Source organism: Scardinius erythrophthalmus (assembly GCF_964197995.2).
Source record: "Scardinius erythrophthalmus genome assembly, chromosome: 7".
NCBI classification, from domain to species: domain Eukaryota; kingdom Metazoa; phylum Chordata; class Actinopteri; order Cypriniformes; family Leuciscidae; genus Scardinius; species Scardinius erythrophthalmus.
The window spans coordinates 4320574-4332628 of NC_138227.1; the positions used below are offsets into that span (position 1 = coordinate 4320574).

Genomic DNA, 12055 nt, shown 5'->3' on the forward strand with positions numbered 1-12055 from the left:
TTTGTCTATTCTATTCTATCTTCATCTATTCTATTCTATCTTTGTCTATTCTATTCTTCGTCTATTCTATTCTATCTTTGTCTATTCTGTTCTATCTTTGTCTGTTCTGTCTTTTGTCTATTCTATTCTATCGATGTCTATTCTATTATATCTTTGTCTATTCTATTCTTCGTCTATTCTATTCTATCGGTGTCTATTCTATTCTATCTTTGTCTATTCTGTTCTATCTTTGTCTGTTCTGTCTTTTGTCTATTCTATTCTATCGATGTCTATTCTATTATATCTTTGTCTATTCTATCTTCATCTATTCTATTCTATCGGTGTCTATTCTATTCTATCGATGTCTATTCTATTCTGTCTTCATCTATTCTATTCTATCTTGGTCTCTTGTATCCAGTGAGTGTCTGGGCTGTGTGTGATGTCGTGAGGTCAGGGGTCACCAGTCTCAGATTAACGAAGCGTCTGTAAATGGCGAAGATCTAAAGCTCCTGCTGTAGGAGTTCATGGAGTTTGTGCTGTTTTCCTGAGCTTGAGCTCCTCAGGGACTGAATCTCAGCTCACCGTTCAGTAGGGCAGTAGGCGAGTGTGTGTGTGTGTGTGTGAACGGCAGCAGACTGTAACGGTGTTATTACCCTCAGCTCATGTAAGGAATAATCAGCGTGTATCTCGAGGGGACTGCGCATGTTTTTTATTTCAATATGTATCCGTTGTTATTTTGCCAGCCGCTCCATTAACTTTGCCATGACGTTTCCGCTAATGCGTTTAACCTCGTACTCGCTCAAACACACCAGGTGCACGTGTCGACCGCGAGTCCCTGCGGATGATAAAGACACGAACGACTCAACACAGAAACACACGTGACCTTACACACGCACCGTGACCTGAACAGTCTCATGCGAGCTTTGCTCTTGAGGGATTCTCTCTTACCCGCGCCACATCCACAGACTTAAACACTGCTGTAGTTCAGTAGAAATGGGGCAAAAAAGGCTTGTCTTTATTAGACAAGATGATGAGAAATCAGAGAAGAAATGTTTGTGTTGTTTTGCTGAAATCAAAACTGTTCTTTTAAGCTCTTCTATTCTATTCTGTATTATTTCTATTACTTTATATTCTGTTCTTTTCTTTTCAGCTTTACACATTCTGCATCTGTTCTATTCTATTCCATTCTATGCTGGTCAAATCATCTAGTTTCTTATTTTCTGTTCTATTTCATTCTACTCCTATTCCCTCCATCTAGTCGGGACTGTCATTTTCTGTTCTGCTGCATTAATGTTAGCCTATTCTATTCTATTATGTATTATTTCTATTGTTTCATATTCTGTTCTTTTCTATTCAGCTGTCCTCATTCTTTTCATATGTTCTTGATTTTTATTTTCTGTTCTACTGGACTGAAGTTCTTCTATTCTATTCTATTCCATTCTATTTTAGTCATGTCATGTAGTTTATTATTTTCTGTTCTGTTCTAGTTTATTTTATTCCTGTTTTCTCCATTACTCCATAATTATTTTATGTTCTGATACACAGAATTCTATTCTATTCTATTCTATTCTATTCTATTCTATTCTATTCTATTCTATTCTATTCTATTCTATTCAGTTCAGTTCAGTTCTATTCAATTCTATCCTTGAAATGCAGATAAGAAATGTTTGGATTGTTTTGCTGAAATGAAAGTGTTCTTTAAAGTTTTTAACTCAGTGTTTTGTTGTCTTCTCTCAGGTAAATGTTGAGGACAGCAGCGACATGTTACCTAAATCCAGACGAGCTCTCACCATTCACGAGATCGCAGCGCTGGCTAGATCTTCACTTCACGGTAAACACTGTTTAGTTTAGTTTAAGCTGCTGTTGTAGGAGTTGCACCTTATTAAAACCTTGTCAGATAGTTCACTCGGGCATTTGATTATTGGTTAACATTAACCAGCATGAAATTACAGTTTAGTTTAGTTTAGTTTAGTCTATTTTTAGTTTAGTTTAGTTTGTGTTTACTTTAGTTTACTTTAGTCTAGTCTATTTTTAGTTTAGTTTAGTTTGTTTACTTTAGTTTAGTTTAGTTTTTAGTTTAGTTTGTGTTTATTTTAGTTTAGTTTTTAGTTTAGTTTAGTTTAGTTTAGTTTGTGTTTAGTTTAGTTTAGTTTATTTTTTTTACCTTAGTTAAGTTAAGTTAAGTTTAGTTTAGTTTAGTTTAGTTTGTGTTTAGTTTAGTTTAGTTTAGTTTAGTTTAGTTTAGTTTAGTTTGTGTTTAGTTTATTTTTTTTACCTTAGTTTAGTTATGTTAAGTTTAGTTTAGTTTGTGTTTAAGTTTAGTTTAGTTTAGTTTAGTTTGTGTTTAGTTTATTTTTTTTACCTTAGTTTAGTTTAGTTAAGTTTAGTTTAGTTTGTGTTTAGTTTAGTTTAGTTTGTGTTTTAGTTTAGTTTAGTTTAGTTTAGTTTAGTTTAGTTTAATTTAGTTTAGTTTAGTTTAGTTTAGTTTAGTTTAGTTTAGTTTAGTTTAAGTTAAGTTAAGTTTAGTTGAGTTTTTTTACCTTAGTTTAGTTAAGTTAAGTTTAGTTTAGTTTAGTTTGTGTTTAGTTTAGTTTGTGTTTTAGTTTAGTTTGTGTTTAATTTAGTTTGTGTTTTAGTTTAGTTTAGTTTAGTTTAGTTTAGTTTAGTTTAGTTTAGTTTAGTTTAGTTTAGTTTAGTTTAGTTTAAGCTGCTGTTGTAGGTGCTGATTAATAGTCACTGGATTCCACCAATAGTCAAATGCCTGTTTAGTTTTTTAAGGCTGCTAAGGTGTGGCACCTTATTAAATCCTTGTCAATAGTTAACAGAGTAATTTAAAGCTGATTAATGGTAGTGTAACAAAAGTCCCAGCAATAATGGAAAATAACAATAGATTTGATAATGAAGCGTCTCCTTTCGGACACATTGAGATGCTGTATTGTTCTCATAATGTAGGTCATTTGGTCTCCACAAAGATCACCAAACCTGACTCTCTCTCACACATACACACACACACACGCACGCACACACACACACACACACACACACACACACACACACACACACACACGCACACACACAGGTTTGTTTTGCTATACTTGTCAGGACATTCCATAGGTCTAATAGTTTTTATAATGGACAAACTGTATTTTGTCCATTATAAAATACATAGGAAATACATAGGAAATGTACACACACACACACACACACAACTTTAGACACGAGATCTTCACGGTAAACACGCACGCACGTATGTGATGAGTCCTTTGTGTGGTATTGACTGACACCATGACCTGGATTATTCCTCATGTATTTTGTATTATGCAGCATTGGGGTCACTGACCCCTGAGTCTATGTGTGTGTGTGTGTGTGTGCGTGCAGGAATCTCGCAGGTGGTCAAAGATCATGTGACGAAGCCCACGGCGATGGCGCAGGGACGCGTGGCGCACCTGATCGAGTGGAAGGGCTGGTGTAAACCCACGGACGCTCCCAGCGCTCTGGAGTCCCACCTCACGTCATACTCGCATCTGTCCGAGGGCGAGCAGGAGGCGCGCTTCGCTGCCGGTCAGTGACCTCCACACACACACGGCCCTATTTTAAGCACTGGTCTAAAGCTCACGGCACAAGTGCACTTAGTGCGTGTCCAAATACACTTTTGCTAGTTTAACGACGGGAAAAATGGTTGGCGCTCCTGGCGCATTGTCTAAAAGGGTTGTTCCTTTTCTCTTAATGAGTAATGGGTGTGTTTTGGGCGTAACAACCAATCAGAGTCTCATCTCCCATTCCCTGTAAAAGCCAGTTGTGCTCGCGCCATGACGGATTCGCTATTTACATGGCGGAATTTTCAAACGGAAAGACAGAACGCTTCTCTGGCGAGGAAACGGATCTGCTCGTGCGTGAGGTTAAAGCTGTGTGTGTGTGTGCTCGAGGTTAAAGCGCTAGCAGACCATCTACGGGACAAGCCAGATTTCCACCATATCTTTATGAACACAATATTAATATTTTACATTGTAATTCTTTTATTTTTAATATTGTGCATGTTTGTGTGCTGCTGTCGTTGTGTGTGTAATAAGCAGAGTGTACCTGTGTTGTGGACCAGCCCATAGGCGCACATTACTAACGACTAATACTGCACTACTGACTTTAGAGCAGGTTTCAGTTGGTCAATGGCTCAGTCTATTCCAGTTCCTCAAAATAGCAACATGTCAACAATGCGCCTGAACACACACCTCGTTTTCAGACCAACAGCCCATGGGCGCAAATGCATTTGCTATTTAAACAACGCGGCGCAGGACGTGAAAATGAAAACTGCGTCAGGCTTTCACTTGCATCGCGCCGGGTGTATGATAAGGGCCCATAATCAGCTTCTGTATTTTAGGCATGTCACAGTATAAAATTTTCACGTAACGATAATTGCTAAGCTTTTATCATGGTGTACGGTTTTAAAATAAGCTACAGAAACTAAAGTTTTATCCGAAGCATCTAAACTGCTGTGTGAAAAGCACAAGTGCTACAACTTGGTAAAATGCATCTCTCATTTTTAAGGTTAATGTATATTTTACTTTGTCCCTGTTCAAATAAATAAATAAATGAAAAATGAAATGAAAAACATGTAAATACTGGTTGACTTACGTTCTTAAAGGCCCCCGAAATCAAAATGTACGTTTACGTTAGCTTTTAGTATGAATATGTTAGCCTTAAGGTTATGAATAAGCTGGTGTGCTCCAAAACAATGACAAAATTCACATTTATGAGATATAAGCATTCAAAACTTACAGTCTCTCTCTTCGCTAAAATGGATCAGGGATTTTTATGACATCACCGCGGACTTCAGCTTCTCATCACATCTAATGTCCAATCAATTGCTCTCTAGAATCTAAAGCTCCGCCCCCTATGCTATAAACACCACCTGGCCAAAGCGAGCGTTGATACGTCACGGAGCAATATGTGTGTGAGTGTGTGTTCGGCTGCTCAAACGCTCGAGTTTTACTCAGTTGTCCAACTGTACGCTGGTTAAGAATGAAGTGGCTAGAGTTTATTCACAACTCTACTATTGAATCCAGAGTATCATCAGCACTCGGATTCACTTTGCTGTCAAGTACGACTCGCAGTCTGTGAGGGAAACTAAACGCTATTGGCTGTTTGAAAAGGGGGAGGAGCCATTCAATATGTCCCGCCTTAGCTTCCTGTTTCAGTGGAAATAAAAATTACGTCACGTAGTTTAATGCAAAGATACTTAAGGTCTTATAAGTAAGAAATTTTCTTATGCGTTTTTTCATATTCGTCATCCTAAAAATTTGTCACGCACAGTATCCTTGCACACTGAGTCCGATGCGTATTAATTAATCTGTTGCAGAAAAATTCGTAAAACAATACAAAATAGAGTCTTCAAGCACTGATGATGTTTTTGTTGTCCTCTCTCTTCTTAAAAAGAGGGAAATATGGGGTTCATCCAATCCTGAGATTGCGTAGAGAGGAAGGAGAGTTTCACCTCCAGCCTGTGTTACATGCCTCTTTCATGCAGCTCACATGCAAAGTTGTTCAATTTAACAGGTGGATGGGGGAAAAAAAATCTAAATTAATAGAAAAGTATCTAGAATTATTTGAAAGTGCTCACACTAATAATACAGTGCATGTTAATGCATTACCAAATACCAGCACATGTCTATTTGAATTGATTTTCATGTCGCTCAGTTCTGTTAATGCTTTTTCAAACACCACAGCATGTCATTGGTTTGATTTCCCAGGGAATGCATGAACTGATCAAATGCAAATGCATAAAAACATCTGCCAAATGCATACGTTTAAATGATGAGAGAGAGACTGGACTCCACTGAACTCGTATGAGGCAATAATTAATCGTTCAGTTGCATGCAATGGAGAAATCACTCATGATCTCTTTGATCCCCTTTAAAGAAGACACTCAGATCAAGAGGGCAATAAATCAAGCGAACCACGAGTTCTGCTACTGGGACAGTGACTGTTAACAGGATAATGAAGTAATCAGACTAGCAAATCGAGTTATCAGTTTATGGGTGCTTAATTCCGCTTCCTTAACAATTCATTAATTTCCTCACAATTCCCATCCGAACTTTCCCAGGATGAGGCTGGTGTGACAAAGCTTTTTTCTCAGCAACGGCAGGACGATTTATGGGCTAAACTTGAGAGATTCATTCACAGCTCTCTCTCTCTCTCTCTCTCTCTCTCTCTCTCTCTCTCTCTCTCTCTCTCTCTCTCTCTCTCTCTCTCTCTCTCTCTCTCTCTCTCTCTCTCTCTCTCTCTCTCTCTCTCTCTCTCTCTCTCTCTCTCTCTCTCTGTCAGTCAGTGTCGTAGGATTTCCCTTTTCATAAAGTGACTAAATATTCATGTCATTTTGTTTGTGCGTGTGAGTTTTTTGTGTACACAGTATATGTCCTTGTCAACGCACACACACACACACACACACACACACACACACACACACACACACACACACACACACACACACACACACAGTGACACGGTGGGTAAAATTGAATTCTAGGAAAATTGCCAAACCTCAACAAAACTTGCTGTGTGAGTGTTTGCTGACGGAGGGTGAAAGATGAATGGAAGGATGAATCTCTGAATTAACACAAGCAAAGGAGAGAGAGAGAGAGAGGGGGGGGTTAAAAGTAAAATTTTATTTGACTTTTGCATTTTTTGCTGTTTTAATTAATTTTATTTTGCACCTTTTGGAATTATAATTTTTATTTTGCTTTATCTTATTTAACTTTTATTGAACTGTATTTTATTTTATTTTACACATATAGAGATTTTATTTCTTATTTTTCTTATTATATTTTCTTTTTAATTTATTTTGCATCTATTGAGAATTTTTTGTTTATTTTGCGCATATTGTGCCTATTGAAATTAATTATTTTGCTTTTAATTATTTTTTATGCTTATTGAAATTTTAATTGTTAATTTGCTTTATTATATTTTGCTTTTATTTTATTTTTATTTTATTTTGCACCTATTGACATTTGAATTATTTAGCTTTTTAATTGAGATTTTCATTGAGCATATCTCTGCTTGCACTCTTGTTATTTTACTTTATTATACTTATTTTGCAATTTCTATGCAGATATGCCGCAAGTGCTTCTGTGGTACAAATATAGTTTGTGTCCTGTCAATCAAACCAGAGACACAGCGAGAGCATTAATTAGCTAATTGCTTTTATAACCCAATCATGTCTGGACAGAGCTGTGTGTGATATGAGCTGCTCAGCAGTGGTGAGGTCACTTCCTGTCTCCCTGAGGACACTACTATGATGTCATAACAATTTCAAATATAGGCAGTGTTCCATTTAGAATGGCCTGTCAATCAAATATGGGTTCTATGTGTCAGTTAAAGAAGAATCTATCAGCCTGTCTCCACGGCGACACATCACATTCGCTGCTACATTTGTTAAAATGACTGCAGTGCCTAGCAACCAATATGTGTGATCTAGTTTAAATATGGTGGATGTATTATGAAGGAGTGGCATACAGATTACTGGGAAAAAACTAGGTTTATAGGAGGAAGTGGGGCAGGTACAGGATGATGACCTGGTGGGTGAGACGTGTTTAACTCTTTCACATTCTTACTTTAATTATATAAGTTATTTTTTTAGCACTTTTTTCTTATTTAATTTAATTTATTTATTTTATTGTTTGTTTCTTACAATCTTCAGGCAATTGCACCTGACACGTGTTGGATGGGTGGGTAACATGATAGGGGGTTTGATGAATGTACTGTTTTGTTCATCTGAAAGAGAAAATAAAAACTGTGAATCATTAAAAAAAAATGATGTATGTAATTTAATTGATTGTGTGTGTTTTTATCAGGGGTGGCAGAGCAGTTTGCCATCGCGGAGGCAAAGCTTCGTGCCTGGTCTTCAGTGGACGGTGACGAGTCTAACGATGATTCTTACGATGAAGATTTTCTACCTGCGAACGAGCCCGTTACACAGAGCACAGGTACACACACACACACACACACACACATTCATAACACACAAACATCTGATCAGCTGATCAAAGTCAGTGCAGAAATACATGCGCACCTCTTCGTGGATATATTGATGCACCAAGTTGTTAATGGATGTAATGATCTATTGATTTGTTATAGCATCTAATTAATATTCGTGAGTTTTTTTCTTTTTTTATTATTAAGGCTAATGATGACCAATTTTCTCTGTTTTTCTTTTTCTCTCCCCCTCAAACTAAACGCTGAAACGAAACACAGACATTATTGTCCTACTGCCCTACTTTCATTCAGAAAACATCTCTTCCCCCTCCTCCCCCTCCTCCCCCCCTCTTTAGTTTTGCTCTCTGGCGCTATTTGATATCCCAGCATTCATTTCTCCTGCAAGTTTAATGTGTTCTGCTGCAGCAGACCGTGGAGAGAGAGCGAGAGAGAGAGAGAGAGAGAGAGAGAGAGAGAGAGAGAGAGCGAGCGAGAGAGAGAGAGAGAGAGAGAGAGAGAGAGAGACGCGAGAGAGAGAGAGAGAGAGAGAGAGAGAGAGAGAGAGAGAGAGAGAGAGGGGGAATAAAGTTGTACCACATCCAGCTTGTCTCTTTATACAGCCACAGCTTGCAGGTTTACGCCTTGTTCGCTGTACGACACGTTTCCACTGCCAATTAAAGTGTTACTTCACCCAGAAATGAACAAATCTGTCATCAATTACTCACCCTCATGTCGTACCAAACCCATAAGACTTCCGTTCATCTTCACAACACAAATGAAGATATTTTAAATGAAATCTGAGAGATTTCTGTCCCTCCATTGACAGTTACGCAACTACAACTTTGACTCTTATACTCTTATAATCCTTATCTGAGCAGTTTAGTCCACGTTTTCTGAAGAGACTTGATCACTTTATATGTTGAACATATTTAATTTAGGCTTTTATTCACATATAAACATTGATCAGCGAACATAAACAGAAGCTCAACCGTACTTGCATGATGTGCGATAATGAACCTCATTGGTTCTTGCTGAAGCTCAAACGTGCTGCGTAACACGAGAATGAACCTCAACACTTGAGTGTGTTGATTAATGTCCATATGTGACCCCGGACCACAAAACCAGTCTTATGGTTAAAAAAATTAAATTGAGATTTATACATCATCTGAAACCTGAATAAATAAGCTTTCCATTGATGTGTGGTTTGGTATATATTTGGTCGAGACACAACTATTGTAAATCTGGAATCTGAGGGAGCAAAAAAATCGAAACATTGAGAAAATCTCCTTTAAAGTTGTTCATTTATGTTGGCGATTGTGCTGCATTCACTCACACAAATACATGTTTTATATATTTACGGTAGGAAATTTACTAAATATCTTCATGGAACATGATCTTTACTTAATATCCTCATGATTTTTGGCATAAAAGAAAAATAGATTTTGACCCGTACAATGTATTGTTGGCTATTGCCACAGATAAACCCGTGCGACTCGAGACTGGTGACGTGATCCAGGGTCACATATTTGAATAAAAGCCTAAATTAAACCTGTTCATCATATGAAGCGATCAAGTCAGAACATTTGGACTAAACCGCTCAATTCATATGGATTAGTTTTACAATCTCTTTATGAACTTTTGGAAGTGACAAACTGGAATTTTGCGTAGCTGTCAATGGAGGGACAGAAATTTCTCAGATTTCATTTGCATTTCGAAGATGAACGAAAGTCTTACAGGTTTGGAACGACATGAGGGTGAGTAAATGAGGACAGAATTTTCATTTTTGGGTGAACTAACCCTTTAAAACAATGATAAACTATTAACCAGTGGGGTAAGAAAAAACAAACGGTAACACTTTATTTTACAGTGTCCTTGTTACATGTACTTACCATAGTAATAACAATAATTACATGCAACTAACCATCAACCAAACCCTAACCCTATAGTAAGTACATGTAGTTAATTAATATTACTCAGTACTTAAATATATAATTACACTGTAACAATGACACCTTAAAATAAAGTGTAACCAAATAAACTTAGTAAAACAGCAAGACAGAGAGATTTACAGAGATAATCTGTTTTGAATTATGTTGCTTCCCAATTAAAACATGTAAACATTCTTTAAAACAAAAATATTGTTTAAATATGTGCAGTGCTTTGATCCTAACACACCTGTTGTCTCCTCAGATCTGTCCTCGTATCCTCATTACCTGCGGGATCTCTTACACACTCAGGTGTGTCAGGCTCACCTGCGGGGTCGAGGTCTGTGCGAGGCCGAGAGCGGGGTGGGAGCCGACCTTTCACCTCCTGTGGGGTCACCGGGGTCACCGTCAGACACGCTCTGCTCCAGCACGTACAGCCTGGACGAGAGACACCCGTTGCTTCGGGACCTCGGGCGTCACGTGGACTCGCCCGCCGCAGAACTCACCGCCAAGATCCTCAGCGTTCTTCAGGGAGGGGAGGAGCTACTGCTGGCCCGCCTACACCGGGCGGGGCATCGATTTGGCCACTCCCCCTGTTGCTTGGAAACATATTCCGAGACATTCGAAGACACGCCTTGTAAGGACTGTGGAGGCGGAGTCTGTCTTCCGCCGGAATATTCCGTTCGGAGAAAACCGTCAGACGTGGTTTCGTCTGGCATCGTGTCTCTCGACGAGGAAGACGTGGAGGAAGAAGAGCGAGAGGAGCAGTGACGTCTCTCAGTCTGACGTGACGTGCATGTTTATATCCGGACTCCGCCCACTAATTTGCATTTTGCTCCGGGCGTCACTTGCCTCTCGTTGTTTGAACTCGTGTTTCTTCGTTATCGATTTTCAACGCGAGACTGAATCTTTGGTTCTCAGGCTCACGGGAAAAAAAATGCATCTTGACGAACTGAAAATAAAATCTTATGAGGTTTCCCAAAAAAAGGAGGAGCATAAGACTGACGTCAAACTAATTATCGCCGCATGTATTGCAAGTGCCGAACTGAACTTAAAATCATAAATGTTTGGATCCGGACGTCCAGTTGTTTAGCACGGTTTGTGGATTTGGCTGTTGTGTAACCTGCTCCTTATGTGACGTCAGGCCCCATTGCATTCTGGGTCTTGATCACATGACGCCTGTTCCCTGGTCCCCAGTTTGCATCTTTTGGGCATGGCTTGCTGATTACGTCAAACTCACTATCTGATCTGTCACTGTCGCTCGTGAAGCGACGCACGAATGCAGAATGTTTATACCGTGACAGAAAGATGTATTTCAAAAACATAGAATGCGTAAGAATACTGACGATCAAGTTATGCTTTTTTTCTATTATCATTATTATTATGTAACACTTTATTTGGTAACACTTTTTTGTACAGTGTCATTGTTACTTATGTTACATGTAGTTACTATAGTAATGACAGTAAATTATGCATAATTACATGCAACTAACCCTCAACCAAACCCTAACCCTATAGTAAGTACATGTAGTTCATTAATATTACTCAGTACTTAAATATATAATTACACTGTAACAATGACACCTTAAAATAAAGTGTAACCCTTTATTTTACAGTATCCTTGTTACATGTACTTACTATAGTAATAACAGTAAATTATGCATGATTACATGCAACTAACCCTCAACCAAACCCTAACCCTATAGTAAGTACATGGCATTTATTAAAATTGATCAGTACTTAATTTTATAATTAAACTGTAACAAGGACACCTTAAAATAAAGTGTAACCTATTATTATTATTATTATGTTAAATTTGATATTCTTGAATGGAATGTTTGCTTTTTTCACCGTTTGGTTTGATTTTAAAAGCATTAATTGTCTTAAGACGAACAGATGAATGTTTAGGAGTTGATGCAGTGTTGTTGAGTCGATGTGAGTTTCGCCGTTCGAAGGACTTTCCGAGAGTTGCTCTATTTTTGTACTGTGGTTTTTGCGGTGAATTGCCTATTTGGACTAAGTGAGTAACGCTGTGGTTTGTTCACAAGATGCTTGTTGATTGCTTTATTTCTTTATTTCTTTCTCTCTCTTTCCATCTCTGAATTATCACTGTGTGATATTGTCTACATCAGGAAAAAAAATAATACTAATGTGAAAAAGAAAAATATGGCCCTTTTTCTTTATTT

At 38.0% G+C, this 12055-nt stretch overlaps 1 protein-coding gene across 2 annotated transcripts in view; it reads left to right on the forward strand.

Annotated features, from left to right (window-relative positions):
* LOC308693357 (protein FAM131A-like) overlaps positions 1–10640 on the forward strand; it is a gene marked incomplete at both ends in the record, with an annotated part of 30570 nt that extends 19930 nt beyond the window's left edge. For both annotated transcript variants that reach the window (XM_081370210.1, XM_081370209.1), the window contains 4 exons: positions 1717–1810; positions 3358–3540; positions 7824–7955; positions 10135–10640. In XM_081370210.1, the coding sequence (XP_081226336.1) occupies positions 1741–1810; positions 3358–3540; positions 7824–7955; positions 10135–10640 (891 nt within the window). The remainder of the gene's footprint in view (positions 1–1716; positions 1811–3357; positions 3541–7823; positions 7956–10134) is intronic.
* Positions 10641–12055: the final 1415 nt, after the last annotated feature.